At 43.9% G+C, this 21231-nt stretch overlaps 1 protein-coding gene and 1 non-coding gene across 2 annotated transcripts; both read left to right on the top strand.

Moving 5' to 3' along the window:
• Nucleotides 1-20777, top strand: PTCD3 (pentatricopeptide repeat domain 3). Its single transcript, XM_086611436.1, has 24 exons — nt 1-95; nt 1328-1377; nt 1643-1682; nt 2633-2678; nt 3373-3441; nt 4747-4851; nt 5284-5407; nt 6491-6609; nt 7371-7444; nt 7762-7849; nt 7948-8008; nt 8293-8375; nt 9049-9193; nt 10226-10276; nt 11188-11271; nt 12412-12440; nt 12962-13065; nt 14161-14239; nt 14333-14423; nt 15566-15651; nt 16849-16997; nt 17953-17994; nt 19479-19637; nt 20386-20777. Exons 1-24 carry the CDS (start codon nt 1-3, stop codon nt 20447-20449), a joined length of 2037 nt encoding a protein of 678 aa, XP_086467562.1. The 3' UTR covers nt 20450-20777.
• Nucleotides 8085-8226, top strand: LOC147528702 (small nucleolar RNA SNORD94). The gene has a single exon (XR_015222191.1). It is a non-coding gene; the product is annotated as a small nucleolar RNA SNORD94 (small nucleolar RNA).
• Nucleotides 20778-21231: the final 454 nt, after the last annotated feature.

The raw sequence follows: 21231 nt of genomic DNA, 5'->3' as shown, positions 1-21231 counted from the left end.
ATGGCGGCGCGGCGGCTGGCGGGCGGCTCCTGGCAGCAAGTGGTGTCGTGGAGCAGACGGTGCTGTTTACCGGGCGGGCGGCGAGAGCGCTACCGGTAAGGCTCCGCCGTTCCCTCGGCGGAGGGAAGAGAAGATCCCCGGCCGCGGTGACGCCGCAGAGGAACCGGCGGGCAGCGTGGGGGCTGGAGGATTGAGGCGCGAAAGGCTGCGCGGGCGCAGTGCGGGGCGGCCGGCAGCGGGGTGTTCTGCGCATGCGTGCTGACGCTCGGGGGAGGCTGTGGAGGGGCTGGCGCGGAGGGGCCTGGAGAGGGAACGGCTCTTGTGGGGTTTTTCTCTGCTTTTGGTGGGCTCTGCTGCTCCGAGCCGCCCCGGGAATGATTAGCGACTACACGAAAAAGCGGATGGGGTGGGTGGTCACTTTCAGGTTATGCCTCAAATGAAGGATTCCCGCTCCTCGTGGGTACTCTATAGGCAAAACATAACTCACGTCTGAGACGGTGAAATCATAACTAGTAAGTTTGTGTGACGTATAGGAACAGCTACAATTATGCAATATTACCGTAAAGCACAGAGGTATGGGTGCACGTTAAGTGTCTCCCTCGGGGTCAAGGTCAGTGGGGAGGCGCATGCGAACGCCAGAGCTACAGTGAGGCCTTAGCGTTAGATTGCTTCGTGAGTGAAATAGATACGTGTTTTAAGGTAAGCTTTAATTTGTGTTAAAAGCAGTAAAACGTGAGCATTGTAAGACTGCAAGCTGTGTCCTGTGACTCTGCACTGAGCACAAAGCTGCTTTGCGATGCACAGCAGAAGCAAGGCTATGTGGATGTGCCTTCTACAGCTGTGCCAGGGTGCTGCCTGCAGCTCCGTGGGGACTGGGCATCTGCAGAGAAACAGGTCTGATTTCACCACATGGTGACTCAGGGTCTTCTGCTTGTGTAAACGCTACTCTGCGCTAAAATATTTAAGAAAAGGTGCTGCTTTCAGCTGGATCCCGTCTCTAAAACAAAGTGTATTTCCTGATATATGATCAGGATTTTCTTTCTAAGATGCAGTGATTCATGAAAACTACTTTAAAGCCATGCTACCCCAAAAAATAAAGAATTACAATTTTTCCTTGATTAACTTCTTGTCTCTTAAAATTAGGGCTTTAAGAGAAGCATCAAATATGGAGTTAATGATAATAACTTGGAGTTAGTAACAGTGCAACATTTGCAGTTACTTCTCTTCTTTAATGTTTTAATTAATTCTGACCTGCGGTACAGGATTTCATTAATCTACTTTTGCTGTATTAATGTGACTACTATAAATTCACAACTGTGGTTTACAGGTGCTCTTCTAGTAGTACAGCTCTTGACAAGACTGTGGAAAATTCAGAAGGTATGATATCTTCATTACTACTTTCTTGCAAATTTTTTTTTTATCTCCACACGATGTAGCCTATCGTTAAATAAAGAAGACAGTGAATGCCCTCCTTCCCCTTTTTGCGTTTCCAGAAAAATGGTGGCCTACATTAGACTGGTTTTAAAATCCTTACTTTAGTACTTTCAGCTGGATCAACTTAAATCATCGATTTTCATGAGGTCAGGATTTTCTTTGTTCATCAGTTTGTTTCTAATAACAATTTTAATATTGTTTCTCATAGTTACTCGAGAAGAAATTGTGCTACCTCGAAGGAAAACCTGGTGAGTGTTTACTGCTCGAATATCTTTCGACCTGGTAGAAAATCATTGTTAGACAGCTAAATGTAGTCTGCCCACCAAAGTTGAAAAAGAAAATTCAGGTTGCTATATTCCTGGATTTAATGTCCCACTAGTGGCTTTTCTGCTGACTGGGAGGTCTGGGAATATTCTTGACTCTTACTCTCTGTGCAGAGTATGTACACTCCATTCCTGACCTTTCTTTTAAAAACAGTTGTAAGGACTGCATTTTTAAGCGTAGTCGCGTTTCTTTGTAAAAGATCGCATTCGCTAGAAAACTGTAAAATCAAGTTCATTTGGCTGCCTACATGTGGGTGTGTTTCTTTCAGCGAAATAAACTTGACTTGCATGACTGTACAGCAGAAACTGAGTTTATAGCCAAATGGTGTCTGCATGTAAACTTAAAGTAAGACCACCTTCACCTAAACACTTTTAGTGGCCTTTCCTTCTTTGCTTGAAATGCAGCCAAAGCCTTAAGGATCTACAGGCACAGGAGTCTGAAGAAATCTGGTTTTGTTTTGTTTCGTTTTTTTCTCCCATGACTTGACTTGGAAAGGGACTCATATCCGCCCCTCAGAGATGAGGGGCTCTGAGACGAGCATTCTGGGAATTCTTTTCTGTGTCCCTTCCCTATGTTCTTTCTTCAGTAATGTACAATAAGGGCGGGAGTGGTAACAGGAAACACACGTGCTTTTCTGGTTTTCCTCAAAGTCTTTTCTTTTTCCTGTGGTTGTTCCAGAACTGAAACTGGTTTTGCAGTTGAATTTTCCCTCCCTTTGCAAAAAGTGCTATTTTCTAAGTGCAGCAAAACCATTATTTCCTAGAACTGAAAGTCCTTATGGGCCAGAATAATCCTTTGCTTGTTCTGCATGCAGTCTAGTGCATGGCATTCAAAGTCTGCAGTCGATTATTAATCAAAGCTCCTTTATATTTAGGGATAAGCTAGCGGTTCTTCAAACATTGGCTTCTACCGTGAACAGGGTAAGTAGTTCTGGTGATCATGGAAATAAGTCAAGTTGTCCGTCTCATGCAGTAGCTTTGCACTCTGGAGGCTCTTACTTCTACTTTGGCCATAAACAAAAGATGAGACGTTTACATCTGTTGTTTGCAGGGTTTTCACTTTTGCCTGGCACGTTTTGTTGGGTCCTTAAAGCCTCATTCTAGGGCTAAGAGAGAGCTGCAAGTAGTTATCAGTGAAAGCTCTAGTACTTTGATGAGGCTTTTGCTAACATCAGGAGAAAATTCCTTTACCAGTTCAGCTTCTCATTCCAGACTGCCCCTTCCCAATCTCAATCCAGAACGCAACCCTAATCCTGTCTGTCTTGAATTCTGGAAATTGAATCTGGTCCTGTGAGTCCCCTCAGCTCCCCCGACACTGTTAGAGTTGGGGTCCTACTTGCTTTGCAGGGCACTTATTTATTGTTTGCTGTGTTATAGTAAGGACTCTTTTTGTCACTACGTTAGCCTGTGTGTGTATATAACAGAAATGCTTTTAAAACTATTTCCAAATAGGCTAAACCCTTTGAACAAGAGGAACTTTTGTAAAATGAGTATGAGGTAGTGGTTATGATGGAAGTGATCACTGCACCTTAAATTCCATGAGGCAGTATGATATGCCTACAGCATGCCTGTGTACATAACTATGTGTTTCAGTCCTGGATTCTACTTTCTACAGGATCCTACTGCTGCTCATTATATGTTCCAGGATGACCCTTTCCTTATGCCAAGAAATGCAGCTAATTCTGTAAGTGTTTCCTTTGAAATCCTTGATAGCTTCTCGCTTCATCTAGGCTATGAAAACTCTTATCTAATTGAAGCCTAGTTTTAATTACAAAATAAAACAAAGTATCAGATTTCTGTCAGAATTTTCTCCTCTGTGTATTTCTGAATGCATAATGACTACCATTTCTCTGGAAGAATCCGTCCTGCACACACAAAATTACCTCTTCTTCCTGCCCTTGTAGGAACCTTCCAGCTGACACAGCTCTGTTAACATTCCTGCAAGTTAGTGACTTACCTGCTGAGTTGTTCTGTTTCTCCATGTTCTTACTCCATTAAATAACTCCCAACAGTCATTCTTTAGCTGAGGCATTCAACCTGTTGAAACTGTGTTTACATACCTTGGATATAGATTGTGAGTGTGTGGTCTTGCAAGCGTTGAGATTTTGTGCTTACAGTTTAGTTAAATTTGAATTAAATGTATGACTTAAAACACACAAGGTCACTGGTGTGTGTTAATACATGGACTGCTTGTTATCAGTTTACTGCCCTGGCCAAGCCCCAGGAATTTTAGTTTTATCACAGAGGAGCTGTTTGGTAACTTAGGCTTATGGAGATAGTGACATTGAGATGAGAATAGAAAGGAAGAAGGAAAGTAGTCTTCCCCTGATGTTATCTTGGCATAAGATTAAAGAGCATGAATCTGAGACAGGAGAAAGCGGAACTGGAAATGAGGGCAAGAAGGAGCTGCCGTGTGTGATGTTAATCAGAATATAGCGAGAGAAGACTGGGAGCTGAGACGAGTTGTGGCACATCAGAGATACAACTACAAGAGAGCTTCAGGTCTTCTGTGTACCAGAGGTGAAGACACTGAGAAGGCTGAAGGCAGCTGTTGAATGTGAAGAGTTTTAAAAGGGACAGCAAAGGAGGGTCGGACTTGAGGAGCAGAGGTGAATGGGGATCAGGTGATGCCCTCAGAAGTAACAATCAGGGAGAGAAACATCCGAGTGCTGTACTTCTAAAAAGAGAGAAGCTTTTGAGCTTGAGGTAGTAGTGCAGTGGTTCAGATGTCTGGTACAGAACTTTATCCCTTGACAAGTAACAGGGAAGTAAATTACAGTGTCATTCAAAGAATAGACATTCTTATATTGGCATAAATACCAGAATATTTATCTGGAATGTTATCTCGTGTTTTTAGTAGGAGTTGAAAACAAAGCATGAGTTTAATTTGATCCCATTAGAATGCTCAGTGTTATGGAAGATGTTTTTCCTCACTCTCAGCCTTTTAATTGCATGTTTCTTCATCTTGTTCTCTCTCATTCCTATGCAGCGTCTGTTTTCATTGTCGAAGGAGTCTGGGAGAAATGCTGCAAAATACATTATTGAGCAATTTCCTCAATATTTTGACAAGACTTTTTCAGAGCCCACCATACCAGTAAGTTTTTGCTTTTCATTTTCATTGTATTTGTGCTTTGTCAGGTAGTGAAATCAGCTGTCAGACTGGTCCAAAACTAACATAAAAGGATAATTTTATTAACTGTTTTGGCAGACAGCTATGAAAGCAGTAGTCTATTTCCATTATGTTTCTGAAGTGAACGTTTTTCCTTAGGAATTCAATATCATATCAAGTTCTTTAGATAAAAGTAAGAAAAGAAATGTTGGTTAGATGTTGACTTGCTAGCATGAAAGTAAGAGATCAGGATGTGTGTGATCCTTCATCACCAAAGGACTGCCGGTGTTAGGCTGGGAGCGTCAGGATATTATCAAAGCAGTGTACTGCGTGAAGAGGAAGGATATTTGGTTCGTGTTTCAGTGATGGTTTAGAGAAGGTTTGAGCTCATGTCTAACTTGTACTCTTTGCTTTTAGTGCTTGATGCCTGAGACACTTACACCTCAGGTTGAAGGAGTGAGTGAGGAAGCTCTAAAAGAGCGTATCCACCTCAGAAGAGTGAAAGATTCTGTGGACCTGTTTGATCAACTTGTACAAGCAGGTATGTGATCACCTGCCACATTCTGTGCTGGAGCTCTACTTAAATTGTGTGAAAAATATTTAGTAGCTGGCATAGCCTATGGAGACGATTTCACAACTATGCTGCTGCCTTTCACAACTGACTCTGGTCTGGTGAAGTGGTTCTCCGGAATTGTTGGTCCCTCTTTGTCCACTGCTTGTCTGACACGTCACTTTGGTGATAAGGAGAACAAATGATTTCTTGATGAAGAAGCGGATGATAGCGTTGAGGTTTTTTTCTTCTCTTCCAAAGTAAAAGAATTGTGATGCAGTAGAGCAGGGCATCTTAGAGAAAGATTAGGGGCAGACGGTATGTGATTGGGTGATACTCCTTACTTGCAAAGGCCTTTTATAGTAGCGTATCAGTTGGTATAAGTTCATCTGTGCTGAGCACTTTGCTACGGTGTTGGACTGGTATAGAATACCAGGTGAGTGCCCCTTCTGCGGACTTACCCTCAATAAATGGGTCTTTCTCATTTACTCCTTAATTTGGATCTTATCTCTGTCATGGGCAAATGAGGAGGAGGCAATAGAAGACTGTAACTGCCACAGCCTCTGAGGGAGGAAAACTTGCTGAGAAGGTGAGACCTTCTTATATCTGCTACAAGATGGAAAGTAGATGGTTCCATCACATAGCTCTTTTATTTTGTTGGTTCTACATCTATTTCATAGAAAGTGAAACGCACAAAGTGGTCTTCAGAGCAGAGTGTATCCTAGGAGTAAAGAAAAGCACTAGAAATTTCAGATGTTGTGCTCAGCTTGTGCTGCTTCACAGTTTTGGCTGCCAGCTGCCCCTTCCCTCTCCCACTTGGCCAGGAAAACTCTACTTTTTCAGTGGCTTCAACAGAAAAACATACTCTAGTTCAGTGTTAAAATTGTCTCCTGGTAAAATGGGTTCGTGGAAGTATTAACGTCACACATGGGTTTTACAGACTTGCTAGAGAACACCTTTATGTTAAAAGAGAGCAAAGTGTGTAACTGGGTGTTAGAAAGCTTTCTGATACGGCTGTAGAATGGTGTGTTCTTTACTTTCTCTGCAACTGTTGTACATCCTCATTTTCTATAGGTACCCCTATATCTCTGGAGACCACAAACAGCCTTTTAGATTTGTTATGCTTCTATGGAGGTGGAGAATCTACTCTGGAAAAAGAGGAAGAAGAAAAAGAGGATTTGGAAGAACCGGGGGTATGAAAAACCCATTGATCTCTTTTTTTATTTATTTCATACATAGTGGGAGTGTATCAAGGTGATGTCAAGATTTTTGTACTGTGGCTACCTGCCTGGGAGATGATGCAAGGTGGGTCAGATGCAGTCAACATTTCCTAAAGATACAACAGTTAGAAAAATCCCGTGTCTGACCTAGTAGCAAAAGTAGTTTCCGTAAAGCTGAACTTAGTAGCTGGAACCCTGTCTTGGTTTAGTGCTGCTGAACTGCGTTTAAATAACTGTTTCTCACTGACAGCCTTGTTTTTGTAGTTGCCTGCAAAGAAGACCTCTGGTACCTCTAGTGTACATCAGCTAGTTAATTTTCTTCCAGCCTGTACCATAGTAACTAGATTTCAGTGAAGATGAAGGTTCCTTGTGTGACCTCAGAGTATCAGGTCACAGGGTACAGTAGTAGATACGTTGCACAATACCTGTCTCTGGGAAGACTTTTGAGGGAGGAAGAGTTTTACAGAGTATTTGCTATAGTCTCATGATGCCCGCCAACTCTACAAATACATATAATTTACTTTGTTAGTATGTTTAATAACATAAACAGTATTCTTAATCTAGTTATTGCTTACTGAGTATTATGATAGAAATTACTTTAATGTAAACCATTAAACACCTTTGGCAGCATATAAATTGCTGCCAAACTTCTGTGTTGTTAGCAAATCACGTCATTTGATGTTTAATTGTAACTTTATACTCTGAGAAACTCATTTCTGCAAAAATCTCTCCAGGTGAATGCATCAGAGCAGAAGGCTCCAAAGAGACCATTGCAAAGAGGTTCACAGTCTTCTAGCTCTGTGTGGAGGTATAGAAAACGTTGCCAGTATTCCTGTATTCAGTGGGTTGTGCATGTGCACTGTTGTTATAAAACTGACTCCAAGACTTTTTAGCAGCCCATACTCACAGGTGTTACTTGTTAAATGCATCCGTGTTTGCTAATCTTTTGAAGTGTTGATGGACATTTAGTAAGTGATTGTAGAATAGCTCAAAGTATCACAAGTACCATATTTGAATGTCAGCCCTTGAGAGTACAGCCCATTATTTTGTTCTGCATGTTGAATCTTTTTCCTAAAGGTATCTTTTATTGAGTTCTTTAACCATCAGCTTGTTCATTGATTCTAGGGAGAACAACAATGCTGAAAGGATATTTAAGATAATGCCAGAGAGGAATGCGTACTCCTATTGCACAATGATCCGTGGGATGGTGAAGGTAAAGTTATCCTTCAGTGCTGGGAGCATTTTTTCAGCTTGTGAAATTTCAGTTATAGAAATTTTGGTGGGTTTTTTTGTTTGTTTGTTTGTTTTCAGCACGGGGCTCATGCCAAAGCTTACGACATGTACATAGACTTGCTGAATGAAAGACACAAGGGTAAGTGTCTCCTAGTTTTGCTTCGTGGTCTTCTAAGTAACAGAAGCCCATTGTTGGCTACGTGAATACTTGTTTCATGGCAGTGATGATTGGCGCAGGGGTACGGACCTCAGCTAGATCATGGGAGCTGAATGCAAACTGTTTGTTTCGGTGCAGCTGGCATGTGGCCGGCTCACTGGAAACAGGTTTGCATGAGACTTCGCCAAAAACTGAGCCATGTTAGAACAAACTGTTGTCCGTAGAATATAATTGTCAGGTAAAATGAATTACCTTACATTTTCCAGCTGATGTGCACGCCTTCAATGCACTGATTGCAGCAGTCCCATATCTGAAGGAGAGATTCTTAGAAAGATGGGAATTAGCCAAGGTAAGGCAGTAGAGCAGAAGAGATGGGGAAGGGATGAGAGTGTTGGGGCTGGGTCTGCTTTATCAGTAGAATTTTCTAGTTGTTAGAAGACTAAAAATGAGAGCCTGGTATGAAAATAGTAATATCTGCTGCAAAGGAATGACACCACTTTAAACATACAAACTAACTGTTGAGAAGTGGAAAATGCACAAAATCCAACCTTGCCCTGGCAGAACAGTTTGCCTTGTGAGAACATACCTGATGGAGGAACTGCTTGGACAGAAAGTAATTGGGAAATTATGCTGAGAGACCAAACAAACCATTTTAGATAAAAACTCTTTGAATTGTAATTCATGGTGGTGTGATGGAAATGGAATTCTGAAGGGTAACGTTGGAAGCTCCCATTTTTAATGACGTAAATCAGTTAGGAAAAATAGTACGTAAACTCAAAAATTTCCGTGATGTTCTAAACACAGTTCTCCAAGATGTAATCTGATGTAATTGTGTAGTCTTGTCTTTTGGTCAAATTAATTAAAAATTAGATAGTACTTCCTTAATAAAGGATCAGTTGAGGTAGAGTCGTTCACTTGAAGGAGATGAGGATTAGATCCAGGAAATGCATGTGTACCTACCTGAAAGCTGAACTGTGATCCATAACGTGTCAAGCACTAAGGATTTTGCGATTTTGTTTAAGGTCTTCCTGAATCACATGGCTCAACAGCAAGTGCAACCAAATCTGCTGACTTTTAACGCTGTACTGAAGACTCTGAGAAGATGTGGTGGTGTAGGCAGAAGTATGTCTTTATTGGTAATAAAGGAAATGGAAGCGCTTGATATAGGTAAGAGAACCGGTATGGTTATTACATTCCAGTGCCACCTCCAGAATGGTTGATTTAAGAGTTCAGCGGCAAACAACGCGGTGATTCCTAGTTGCAGGGAAGAAGGCCAGGGCTTGTGGAAAAAAGCATTTCTCACTGTGCTCTCGAGTTTACTATTTGTTTCCTTTTGCAAGAGAACTGAGAAATAAAAACGTGTGGTAAGTACTAAGCTGTGGCCACTCAGCAAGCCGGTGTCTGTGGACATCAAATCGAATCATCATCTTTAGAGTCTTTGTTCATTGTTAATTACTAATTACAATATAGTCGGTGCACTCAGCTCCTTAGGTCAAATAGTTAGCTGTTGTAATGCTGTAGTCTTTTAGGTTAGGAGGATGCTTATCTTTACGTTTTTACCTGTCGTTACCTCTAGCTACTCAAGGACGGGTGTGTGTATGCAGTGGGTGTGTGTGTCCTGGCTCTTTCTCAGCTGGGTGCTTCCTGTAGTACTGCTGTAGAAATAGGGAGAAATATGGATTTATATTTGCAGCAGTCGGGCGAGGCTGTTAGCTTCCCATCGATCAAGGAGATTTACTTCACAAGTCTATGTATCTACATCGCTACAGAAAAAAGCTTTTGATCTGGATGATGTTTTTTGATGTCAGATAAACAGCAAAACCGCAAAACCAGGAAATACCTGCACAACTGATTTGATGTCTTACAGATGTGCTTTGCCTTAGTAACGTGCTTGTTGAGATGCTAAAGATACGTTCATGAGCAGAAGGGAAACTGACTATGAAACATTATTGCTTTAATTTAAAGCAGGGAAGCTTGGCTGCTTGCTCCATCGCAGTGTGATGCTTCAGCTGGTGGTCCACCCTCAGAGATCATCTTTGCTGTTTGTAATGTGTACATGGGGTCTGCTCCAGCATTAGGGTGGACGGGAAGAGAGAGTAAATTTTATGCATGCTGCCTGACTGGAAGACTGTGAATTAGAGCTCAGGCATAAAGCTCAGCGAAGAATGTCAGAGTAACTTCAGTGTTTTTGCTTTTCAGAGCCTAGCCTTGCAACGTACGATCATCTGCTCTTTATATTTTACAGAGGCGGTACGTGCAACATCAACTTGTCCATGAATGTGTCGTGTTTAACATCTACTTGAAATGCTTTCCGAGTGTGATGGGTGAAGGCTGTTGACTTACGGATTAAAAGACAGCCTCTTATGTGTGCAATCCTAGTGTTACCTCTGCAGTCTGATTCTGCTTGGGTGAAGAAAAAGCTACAGAGGATCATAAACTCTTACTGGGCGGGAAGAGTCCTTGTGTTTTGAGAACTGGCGGAACTGGAAAGAAAGCCTGTTTCCGTTTGTGGCCACAAGTTGATAAAGAGCAAACTACTCAGTCTCTATGGGGGCTGGATCTGGCTACGACATTCGTAATTTCATAGGCTGTGCCATTCACAGGGAAGAAATTGCACAGGGACTCTGTTTTTCTACAACAGTTCTGTGGATTGGAGCTGTCCTGAAATAGAGCTGTGTTAGAAGGCAAGAGCCCAACTTTCGGAGATCCTTTAGCCAAAAATCTGTGGGTATGGGAAGAGAATAGACGTGGTAGTCATAACTGCAGTCCTTGTGTTTTAACAAATGTGGAGGAACTGCTCTGGAGTCTCCCTGGGTTGTTTTTTTTTTGTTTATGAAATGCATTGCTTTTCCCAGTGCCGCCTTCTAACAGACAAACTTGCAGGCCTGTTGGATTACTTGCTAGAAAGTACTTGTTTGTGTCTTAATCGGCCCTGTTGTGCTGTGGAAATCTGGCAATAGCAGGGCAAATTTTAGTCCAAATAAAACTGCAGCTGGTATGGAGCACCGCACGGAGGGGTGCAGATAGGAGAATCAGGACGCTTATTTGAAATCGTGGTGCTTGTTTCTGTTTCCATAGTGTATTTGCAGGCTGAGGCTTTTTTACTGATGAAGTGCTTAGCACAGCTGAGGTGTGATGTTGCTTGTCTGTTTGTCCCGCAGTTGATCTTTCTGCATCAGGCATCATCTCTGAGGTACTAGATGATGTCGAAAAGAGGAGCTTCCCTCCCCAGGACCCTGATGACGGTATGGACTTCAATACATTGTACAATCTGCATTTTTGAAGCTTGGGTGAAAAGATAAAAGGGAATTTCATGTAGTTCTATCCTACTAGAAAGAGTGCATGCAGCTTGCTTATATCAGCACTTTCACTGGAGACAAAAAAGGACAAATTCCAGTGCCAGAAGGATGTGCTGCGCATCGTTGTGCTGGCTTCTGTGTGGAAGCAGGAGTGTATTCACCCATGTGAATGGGTACTTGAGTGTTATACTGTTTCTTACCCTGGCTCTAAACTGCTGCAAGAAGTGTGTACTACTCAAATTAACACAAAAACGTCTTCTCCGACTTAAGAGTATTTAATTTGTTACATCGCGCAAGGGAAAGGGGGGTATATTGTACCTAATGGTTTCAAGTAAGTTGCGTTACAGTTCTTTCCACCATTTGCTACCCCCAGCCAGCCATTGTTTCAGTCCCTGTTAGCATCCAGTGCCCTTGTGTTTCCTTCAAAAAACCTGAAACACCTATCCAAAATTTTCACCACACAAATTAAATGAGCAACTGAGCAGGACAGTTTATGTCCTTCCTTCCACTGTGGCTGTCTTTGCCTCCCTCAGGCAGCATCAGTCTCCGTGCTGCTTTGACATGTAGTTGCAGGAACCGGAGTCAAAGCCTCACGAAACAGGACGGAGACATTTTTGGGGGGCAGTTGCATGTTCTTGAGCAGCCCCGGGGTGTGCTAAAGAGGTGGGTAACCTCCCTGAACATTTGTCTCTGTGGCACGTGAGCTCTTGCACTGGAGTAAATAGAGAAAATGAGTGATGGGGCTGCCTTTTTTTTGTACCCTGCCTGGTAGACAAATAACACTGTCTTGCATCAAGTGAGGGAATGTAGCTTCTGTAAAACTCACTGAAGCCAGTCAGATCATCTGCTTAAATCTCTCCAAAAGCACAGCAGAATAGTTGCCTCCAGAACAGTGGCTAGCAAAACCCAGGCCACACCAAAGTCTACACACAAAAGCGAAGATCCCTGCTACGTTGTCAAACTGAACTACAAATTCACCTTTCTAATTGAGCATGTCTTGTCTGTCATCTGGGAGGCTGGGTTAATGAGCTGCTTTATGTCCCCTTGAAAGTTTGAAGCTAACAGACTCCATTTTCTCCCTTTCAGCCAACTTTTTTGCTACTGCTATGCAAGTGGTAAGTACCTCTTTCCTGCAGATTTCCTTAGAGCCCTCCAGCTGTTTCAGAATTGCCTGTTGAGTTTTCCAACCTCTCATATGAGGTTAAGCTCTGAAAATCTTTCCCTTTTTCACCTGTGTTCATCACCTCCTGTAACTTTCCTTCATAATTCTGCACTTCTTGCCTGAGACCTCCTAAACTGGTAACTTGCATGCCTGTGATGTGTGTCTCATGATAGACACAGCTGCCCAAGTCCCGCTTTTCTGTGCCCTACCTCCTGCTTCTAGTGGCACTGCAGCAGTCGGATGGTCTCTGCAGCAGAAAGTGTTGGTTTGGGTTAGAAAACTCTCACCCACTGGGAGAGTTGCACAGTTGACTCAACTAAACAAAATACCTTGGCAGACACTGCACTGAATTGCATCCTGTTGAAAATGTTTGCCATCAGCTCATGACTCTTCATCCCTTTGTGAAAGTGAGTCTCAGAGGGATGTATTAAATGTTGTATTTGGTAATTTTAAAATCTGACTGGTCTGTTGCAGTGCTGTGATCTTAAGGATATCAAACTTGCCTATCGGTTAAATAAGGTGATGGAGAAGGGAGACAACTGGAAATTCTTGAACATAGATCGCTTAAATGCCTACTGGTGAGTGAAGTGCAGCTTATGTTCACCGTCTTGTGTATTGTCGTCAATTGGAATACACAGAATACACAGTAGGATTCGAACATTGCACATTGATGCATTGTTGAACATCAGCTGGTTAGTGCATGTGCAGCTTGGGAATTAGGTCGCTCCTAAAAACAATGACAGCTTAGGGTTTATTTTCTATTTGTGGCCTTGCCCAAGCGGAAATAAAGTGTCTTGGAGCATCGGTTTTGCTTAGTACCGATCCAACAACTACACCAACTAGTTGTACTTTCTACAGTCCTGTTGCCCACTTAGGATGACTGCTTAGGAGGCAACACCAACATAGCGTAGAGGTCAGGCCTAGATCTCTGCATAGTGGTGTAGAGAGAGGCTGCGGTGCAGCAGGTGCATTTAGGCATCGAACTCCCATGTCGTTCCACCATTTGACAATCATGGCATCTGAAACATCTTTACAGTGTCATTAGGTGCTGAAGTCACTGAATGTAATTAAGTACTTGGAGCATACTGGTTTGAAGAAAAGCCAATTTAGGTGTCAGGAGTAGAGATGCTCCAGTACCTTCATAAAAAATAATTCTCATCAAAATAAGATGTATTTTTAGGGATGGGGTAATTACTATGCTCTGACCTTATTTAACCTGTAAATAAATCAAGGGAAATTAATGGAAATTAATTTCTTGGTGTACAGACATTTTTCCTAGTCCTTGCACTGGACCAAGGTTGCAGGCTTGTGTTGTGAACCTGTCACCAGGTCAGATTAGTTCACTTCTTACAGTGGTTCTTTACCAGAGGCTGCATCTGAGAGAGATTCAGACGCCTCAAACCTGGTGTCAGCCAGGGAGCTGCATTGTTCAGAGATTTTAAAATGCAGTGGTCCACCTCTGACTAATTCTGCCAATGACCTAGTGTCAGCATTTAAGTTCTCTCCTAAAAAACGTTATTGCTCTTTTAATTTTATGGAGTATTGCAATCGTACATGAAACTTACCCTGATCTGCAATACAAATCCGATCAGAACACCATCATTTGCTGGTGCTTCTGTATGGTTTGTTTGATCTAATCATGACTGAATTAGAACATTTTTCCCTTCCTGTAGGTCAAAATTCTTTTCGCTGTTGTGTATGATGGAACAAATTGATGTGGTGTTGAAATGGTACAAAGAAATGTCCCCTTCGGTAAGTGTGTTTTACGGTGAGCAAACTTCAAAGCTTTAGTGTGGAGAAACAGAACAGTTACGGTTTACTGAAGTGATTCCCTTCCTTCATCAGCTCTTCTATCCAGCTCCTAAAAATATATTGGACCTCCTTCAAGCACTGGATGCAGCCAACCACTTGGAAGCGATCCCTTCAGTCTGGGAAGGTTAGTGATAGCTTTGATAATAGTTGGGAAACTTCCCAGTGCTCAGAAGAGCTGTGATAAGGTGCTTTGGCATGAGGGACGTTATTCCTTAGTGCAGTGGTGGGGCTGTTTTATTAGGGAAAGGCAGAACCGATAGCAGAGACTATCGGAGTGATGGCTGTGTCATAGTTAAGTGTCAGCATCTTGGAAAACCGAATGCTTACCAGAGGGTAGTACCTTAACCAAATGCCCAGGTTTAACTCATTTAGATTATTTGCCTGTTCTTTGCCCCTTAAGAAGACGAGACAACGTAGATACAGGCTTTAGCACACGGAAAATATCCTACTGTCACCCAACATAGGTTCTTTTAGGGATCCTTGGCAGAATGATGACAGCACTGAGTTGTAGATACAGTTAAAGCTTTATTTTCTTAACAGGATTTTATGATTAGCATAGCATAGAATGTATAATCGGAATAGCACAGGATTTCTATAAGCAGAATCAGGGCAGTGCAATTTTGTAAGTAGCGTAGCACAGAATTTTTTGGCACCACTTAGCTTATGGCTTTCATCACCTGGACCCTCTGCAGATTGGGTCAAATATTAATATCAGGTTTGCTGTATCAACACAAAAATCATAATCTAGCCTCGAAAAAACATATAAAAGAATATGAGTCACCACTCAGTCCTTGGAGGAAGCAGACAATAGTGGTGGTGTCCCTGGCCACCGGGGCCCATGGGTCTCACTGTCCAGCAGCAGTTGGGGTCTGGGTTCCCACTTAGGACCTGTAATTTGCTTGATTTTACAGATGTGCTCTGTGTGCTGTTACCTTCCCTGTTCTGTGACGGGGTCATTGCCACCACTGGCTGGGCTGGGTGCCTGGGACCTTGCAGGCTGTTAAGGAGAAGAGTAGTTGGCCTGGCACCCAGGAATCTTGAGGCCAGCAGGGAGTGGAAGAAGAAATCTGTTTGGTTCATCTACTTGGTGCAGAGGACCTTCAGGGCTCAATAATGAGGGAGAAGGGAACTAATACGTGATCTGCTCGATCACAGAGAATGGCTGTTTCCCTTATAAAATGGCATTAGTTATGCCAACCATATTACCAGGAGTTGGGAGCAGGGGGTACCGGTCACACCTACTAACTACTGCCTTTCTCTGAACAGATATGAAACAGCTGGGGTTTAACAGGAGACAAGACCTGTTAGAAGAGCTCTTGTCTTTGATGAGCAGGGAGCAGCACCCTGAAGAGGTAAGGAAGCTGTCAGGGTTTAACCCTGGTAAACAGTGAACACCACACAGCCACGCGCTCGCTCCCCCCACGGTGGGATGATGGAGAGAATCAGAGTGGCAAAAGTGCAAAAACTCGTGGGCTGAGATAAAGACAGTGCTACAAGTAAAGCAAAAGCTGCGTGTGCAAGCAAAGCAAAATCAGGAATTCCTCCGCTACTTCCCGTTGGCAGGCAGGTGTTCAGCCATCTCCAGGAAAGCAGGGCTCAGTCATGTGTAACAGTTACTTGGGAAGACAAACACCGTCACTCCAAATGTTTTCCCGTTTCTTTTCCTCCAGCTTTTTTATTGCTGAGCATGATGCCATATGGTATGGAATGTCCCTGGGGTCAGCTGGAGTCAGCTGTCCTGGCTGTGCCCCCTCCCAGCTTCTTGTGCACCTCCAGTCTACTCGCTGGTGGGGTCAAGTGAGAAGCAGAGAAGGCTTGACTCTGTGTAAGCACTGCTCAGCAATAACTAAAACATCTCTGTTATCAACATTGTTTTCATCACAAATCCAAAACATAGCACTATATAAGCTACTATGAGTAAATTTAACTCTATAGTAGCCAAAATCAGTGCAGAAGCTCAATGGAGAGAGTAGAGGAGTCCCCCTATTTCTGTGTGCAGCATACAGACTGTATATAAGTGCTGTAGTATTGTCCCTGGTCAGTCTTAGAGGTCTGGTTCCAGTGCGTATGCCATCACAAATTTCCAGATCTATGTGAGCTTACCCAGGTCTGCTAAGCCTTTTGGATTGTCTTTAACCTATAGAGAAACCTCAAGGTAACACAGAACACGATCACTTCCTTACCAGGGTTGGGAAGAGTTATCCAGCCCAGCCAGCCGTGTCTCTGGGGAAGCACCGGGCAGAATTCAGGGATTTTTGCCAAAGATGTTGTTGCAGTAACTGGCTTCCCAGGCTGAGGAGGGTTAAAGGCTTATGCATACTGCGGAGGTCTCTAAATACAGCTCTCCCTGCACAGCTCTATTGGAGCTCGGACTGAGTGGACACGTGTCCTGGCAGAAGCGGGAGATTTTTCTCCCAGGAGCAACCACTGTTCATTCACAACTTTAAATCACATACGGGGCAGACGTGTAGCATCTGTAGGAGGAACTGCATTGAAAAGGATATGTTAACTTTGGAGGTTTGGGCATTCATAGCGCAATCTCTCCACAGGTTCAGCTGGAGTTTGCCAAGTGTGCTGAAGACATCAAAGGTGTCTATGAGCAAACTGGGAAGGAGCAGGCCCCCTTAGGTTGGACAGCCAGTGCGCTGCACCATGTCACTCTGTTGTTTTCCAGGGCTGGGAGAACCCAGGACGCTTGGTACGTGTGTGGTTGGCACGAGCTTTGGGCTTCCTGACACTAACTCAAGGCTTAATCACAAAAATCAAAAGCAAGCGACTGATTGTCTTGGAACGCTAGTGCAGACAAAGGGAGGGGATGAGTCCTGCTGGGAATGTGATGGGTTTTTTTCTTTATTTTATGGTTCATCCTTGGCACCAAGTTACAGTTCTCTATCTTAAAAACGGTTTAGAAGTTAATGTAGCAACTGGCTTAGAGTGTCGTACAGCCGCTTCCGGCAAGGTAGGGTTTGATTACCACTTCACTAAGCACTGCTCATTTCCTCCAGCTTCCTGTTCTCTAATTTTTACAACTCTCTGGAATTCAGACTGCTGAAGTGATTAATTAAAGTTTAATTAAACTTTTAATTAGAATTAACCCTAATTAAAAATCTAAAAAGAATAGAACTCTTCAGAAGCTAGAATTTACTGTCGTACATGCTCTCAACTTGAAATACTGGTTAAAATAATCTAGCCTCCAACTTAAGGTTCTGAGCTATCTTCTGTTTTAAATACAGACATTCTCTTTGCACCGATTCATTAGGAACAAAGAAGTGGCCAGTACCCTTCTGAAAACATGTCGTATTTTAATGTAAACTTGCCACCAGCTCCACTTTTTATTTTTTCTACTAAGATATTCTGTGTTAAACAAGTTTATCAATGATGTCACCTGGTATACATTGCATCTGCGAGGATGCGGCATGGGATCTGTATCAGATCTGTGGGGAAGACATTTCATACAATCACAGAACGGTTTGGGTTGGAAGGGACCTCAAAGACCACCTACTTCCAACCCCCCCTGCCATGGGCAGGGACACCTCCACTACACTTCATGAAGTATGAGCTTGGCTATGTTTCAACGGGGGCTTATCCAAGAGATTTAATATCTGTTCCTGTGTTTTGTGGTGGGGTTTAATTTATTTTTTTCTTTTGAACAGGAAAACAATGGAGCATTTCCAGCAAATCAATAGGATTCCCACGTGAGTACTTTTAGGTTCTGACTTCAGGTATTGAGTCTGGATTTGGCTGAAATTTTGCATTTCTGTTGTAACTGACAACAGTAGTCCCTATCTTATTGTTACTTTCAAAGCATGAGTGCGTGTGTCCTGGCGAGCAGGGCTGTTTCCTTGTCCAACTGATATGTTCCAAGACCTTTCTGTCTCAAAAACTGTTGAAATGCAAAGGGAGGGTTTAAATGGTCCATCCTCAAGGTGTCATTCAATGAAGCTCTGAGACTTGGGGGATGGTGCCACTGATTAACTTGGCATTAGAAATCAGTCTGAGCAGGACTCTTGAGAACATCTCATTTCCAGTGTGCTGAAAAACATACTACTAACCAAACATAGGTGCTTCAGAGGTGTCTGGATTTCTGAAGACGAGTTTATCAAGTCAAATCCTAAATCCTGTATGGTACCCTGTTAGGCTACAACACTTACAGCTTTTTCAGGATTTTGGAGAAAAAAATTCTGTTTTAAGTAGAAAACAACTTCTAAGGAATAGTAACACATTTAAAAACAACCAACCAACCCCAAACAACTGTTTGGTGCTCACGGAAATGCACACCTGAAGTCCAATGTTGGAGACAGGAATTTCACCGAGACGCACGATGTTGTCTGGCTGCCTGCACCAGTGCTGGTCCGTGGTACCAGAGCCCACTGTTGGTGGCACTCTCTGCCTGCCCTGTTCTGGTGTGGCCCAGGGAAGCTTTGATGCTGCCAAGCCACGTCAGGGCCTCTGTGCCAATTTGGAGAATAGGGGAAGGAGAATTCTCCTGAAATTGTGGTGTAGCTGATGCTTGGTGGATGCCATGGGTTATGAATGTGAAGGGAAAGAATGTCAGTTCCCTGCTGTTACCAAATGGATCAGAGGCTCTTGTGGTTGAACTGTCCCCTTCCTTCCCTTCTCTGCCAAGCTCCCTGCGGCACCAGCTGCAAACACTTACTTGTTTCCCTGCCTGAAGGCAAGAGTGGTGTCTCCAGCAGCTGTCACAGGTGGAGAAGGAGCAGAGTCAGCACTTGGGCATGAAATGGAGCCGGCAGAGCAGAGGCAGCTGTCAGCAGCTCCCAGTGCCCACAGACAGCATGGCAGCCTCTGGCAATGAGACACCTGCCTTTGATTTAAAGTGCGGTTACACTGTTCCTGTAGCACTGCCAGCCACTTAAAAGAGGGTGAGGGCCTGATATGGGGACTGGGAAGAGGGGAAGGTTATTTAGGCTGCTGCTAAGGTACCTTCTCCTGAGGACTGAGCTGCTGCCCTCTGTTTTTGTGCAAGGAGTATTGCTTTTTGCGCATCACATCGGTGTGGGGTGAAGGCTGAGGTGAAACTCCTGGCAGGAGCAGAATGGGCTGGTTGAGTGATCTGAAAATCTGTCACCTCCTCTCCCTCTCTAAACACCTGCTGTAAGTTAACAGCCACCTCACAGGGAACCGGTGAAGAGTCACTCTTTGCCTTTGCTTTTTGCAGGGACCAGGTGATGGACGAGTTCTTGAACTGTGCTAAAAAAAACAATTGCGCCGATGAGGCAGTTAAGGTGGTAAAGCTGGCAGCATCCCTCGGTCTTCCTTCATCTCAAAGGCTTAAAAGCAGAATGGAGGAGGAGTTTGAGCTCTCTGAAGAGCAGAAGTAAGTTGGAGGACTTCATGTTACTGCTGAAGGGGTAGAGTAGACAGACGGGGTGTTGAGGGGGTAATTCCTGCAGAAAGGCTTCTCCGCCAAGGCGGCAGAGAACTGGCTTCAGAACAATGTGTCTTTGTGTTGACTCTGGTCGATGCACAACCTTAAAATGGCCCCTCAGTTTTTGACTCCGTGCTGTATCCATCCCACCTAGGAGAGAAGGTAACTTTCCATGAGGGGGTTAGCCTTATCCACCACCCAGACCTGCTACCACCTTTCTTTCCCAAAAATCTTTTCCTAGCTGGGTCTGGCCCCCTAAGAGATGCTGTTTGCAGATTAGTAAAAGCAGGGAAGTGATACAGGATGGCCCTGCACATGGCTCACAGGTTCTGAGGCTCATGGTCAATCCTCAGTCCATCTTGCTAGCCACCACCGTTTGTTGTTGAGCTGATGCAGCCAAGCCCAAATGACAGGCTTAGCGCTGAGGGACCACAGTTTGGAGCCAGGGGTCTGGCCCAAGGGAAGGAATAAATACAAGTCCGGCACCCTTGACAGTTGGCCCACCACTTTGTGGGTAACTGAAGTAGTCTCCTTTTCCAAAAAGAGGTGGGTGTGCTGGGTGGACCTGCCCTTTGAGGATGAGGCATCAGACAGCCCATAATGTTCTCTTTGGAGGGGGTTTACGCTGTGTTTTGGATCTCTTGTCAAGCAAAAATCACAACAGGTGACTGATTACTGGACTGTTTTACACACGCAGGAAGATGTTGGAGAGTATCGAGTCAGACAGCGACAGCAGCGACAGTGACAGTGACCGTGAGTAGCTGTCCCTCTTGCCTTCCTCTCGGGAAAACTGGGAGCAACTGCTGCCTTGGTGCCAGGAGGCTTCTGTGAGAAGTGAAATGACTGAAGGGACAACTTCTGGGAGGTGCTGCAGCACTGCTAAGCACTCCAGAGCATCCTGCATGGCAAGAGGACGTTGTCCTCGTTGGAGCAAGCTAGAAGCTGTCCTGTTTGATCTTCTTGGTAACTTCAAACACAGCGTGGGCAAAACCAACACAGACTCTCCCACACCACCACCTGCACAAGCTGGCCCCTGCTGAAACAGCTTGGCTGAGGCACTGGAGGGCTGCACTGAGAGGTCTGCTGCTTCCTGGGGGCTGATCAGCAGGGATGGGACTTTGACAGCTTGAGCAAGACTTCTCTTGGGCCTCTGGTGACTTATACCTGCAATGATTTAATTCCTTTCCAGCTAACTTAATGAACTACTTAATATCAAGTTTACTGTGTATGTAAACGCTGCAGTACTCATCACCTGTGGTGTTATTCCTCATCCTTCGTGGTGTTTTGGGACAGGCTTTGGACTGTAGATGTTAAAAAGCTACAATTTGTACAGCTGGAGACTGTATCTAATAAATGGCTGACATTAAACTCGCTGTATTCTGATAATCCCTGAGCAAAACCTGGTGGGTGCGAAGTGTTGCAGCTGCTCCATGAGAGAGGAAGTGAAGTTCACACAGAATAGAGCACTAAAGCTAAGGAGGTGACTGGGCAGACGGGTGACTCTGCCCTGCAGGTATCTGGGCCTCAGCTTTGTGCTGCTGGT

Source organism: Tauraco erythrolophus, chromosome 5 (assembly GCF_009769465.1).
Source record: "Tauraco erythrolophus isolate bTauEry1 chromosome 5, bTauEry1.pri, whole genome shotgun sequence".
In the NCBI taxonomy this organism is placed as follows: Eukaryota; Metazoa; Chordata; class Aves; order Musophagiformes; family Musophagidae; genus Tauraco; species Tauraco erythrolophus.
Note: the sequence above shows the minus strand (reverse complement) of the source record. Positions and strands in the feature narration are given on the sequence as shown.